The following is a 1137-nucleotide window of genomic DNA, read 5'->3' on the forward strand; positions in this document are numbered from 1 at the left end:
TGCCAGACTTCAGGAGAGCAGGAAAAGAACCCGAGATTACTCATGGAACACAAAAGGAGAGACAGGGAAGTTGCCCGTACCACCCCCTGGGTTATCCCCTGGCATAAAGCAAGCAGAGCTGGTATGCGGCTGCCCCCAACACAAATTGGTCCTGGCAGCCAAGAGTGGAGTGGGTAGGATGAGCATGATGAAGGAAAGAGCACTAAAGTGACTTTCAGCATGTGTCTGCTACCTTGGATCAGTAGCCACCCAGGGATATTAGATTTAGTGCTCAGCTGAGACCAGGGCAGTGCCAAATCCAAACCACTTCACACTAAGTGCATAAAGGCAGACACTCAGGACCAGCTCTGTCTCCTAAGATATCTGCTTCTGCTTCTACTATGGAGTTAATCTGTCCCTGAGCAAGGGAAGGGACTGGGCCCACTACAGCTCCACTGCAGACATGGCAAAGGGAGCTGAGGAGCTCCAGACTCAAAGTCGTGAGCTGTTACAGCTTGCGATAAGCTCTGCAGCAATTCTGAACTACTGAGTTGATGCATAAGCATGGTGTGTATTACACAAGATTCTGTGCTCAGGAAGGTAGCCTTCTGCAGTCAGTGGATGTGAGAAGAAAAGCAGGTGATGGAGGTGGAGAAGCAGAAAGTAAAACTAAAACATCTGCATCCTTACCCCAGCAGACCCATGCTCCTCCAACCCCTGCAAGAACAGCGGTACGTGTGTAAACAGAGAAAGCAGCTTCAGCTGTCTCTGCCCCAAGCCATACACTGGGACTACGTGTGAGAAAGGTAATCTGTCTTTTGCTAACTTACACTCCTTTTTTTGGCAATTAGTGTTACTGTTACAGCTCTGTCAAAGGAAGCAAACTGGGGGCTTTATAAACCCCCGGTTTGCTGAGCAGAGGGTTTTAACAGTGCACCACGGTCACGTTCATAGGACTCACACTTAAGTCTGTCTAAAGGAGTATCTGATAAAATAGACTATAGGAGTGCAAGAGCTCCTCTAGCCTCTGCCAGGTGGGCAGTGGGGAGCTACTCATTGGTCCTGCAGATTCCTTGCCATAGATACCGTGAGCAAGAAGGAAAAACTTAACCCACACCAGCCAAATGAAAGCCTTCTTGGAGCATCAGGAGAAAGAGT

At 48.9% G+C, this 1137-nt stretch overlaps 1 protein-coding gene across 1 annotated transcript in view; it reads left to right on the plus strand.

The window, feature by feature from the left end:
- Positions 1-677: 677 nt before the first annotated feature.
- Positions 678-1137, plus strand: part of HABP2 (hyaluronan binding protein 2) — a gene marked incomplete at its 5' end in the record, with an annotated part of 8375 nt that continues 7915 nt past the window's right edge. Inside the window, one exon of the mRNA XM_009867057.1 lies at positions 678-785. Within this exon, the coding sequence (XP_009865359.1) occupies positions 678-785 (108 nt within the window). The remainder of the gene's footprint in view (positions 786-1137) is intronic.

This window comes from Apaloderma vittatum, unplaced genomic scaffold (assembly GCF_000703405.1).
Source record: "Apaloderma vittatum isolate BGI_N311 unplaced genomic scaffold, ASM70340v1 scaffold9993, whole genome shotgun sequence".
Lineage (NCBI taxonomy): Eukaryota > Metazoa > Chordata > Aves > Trogoniformes > Trogonidae > Apaloderma > Apaloderma vittatum.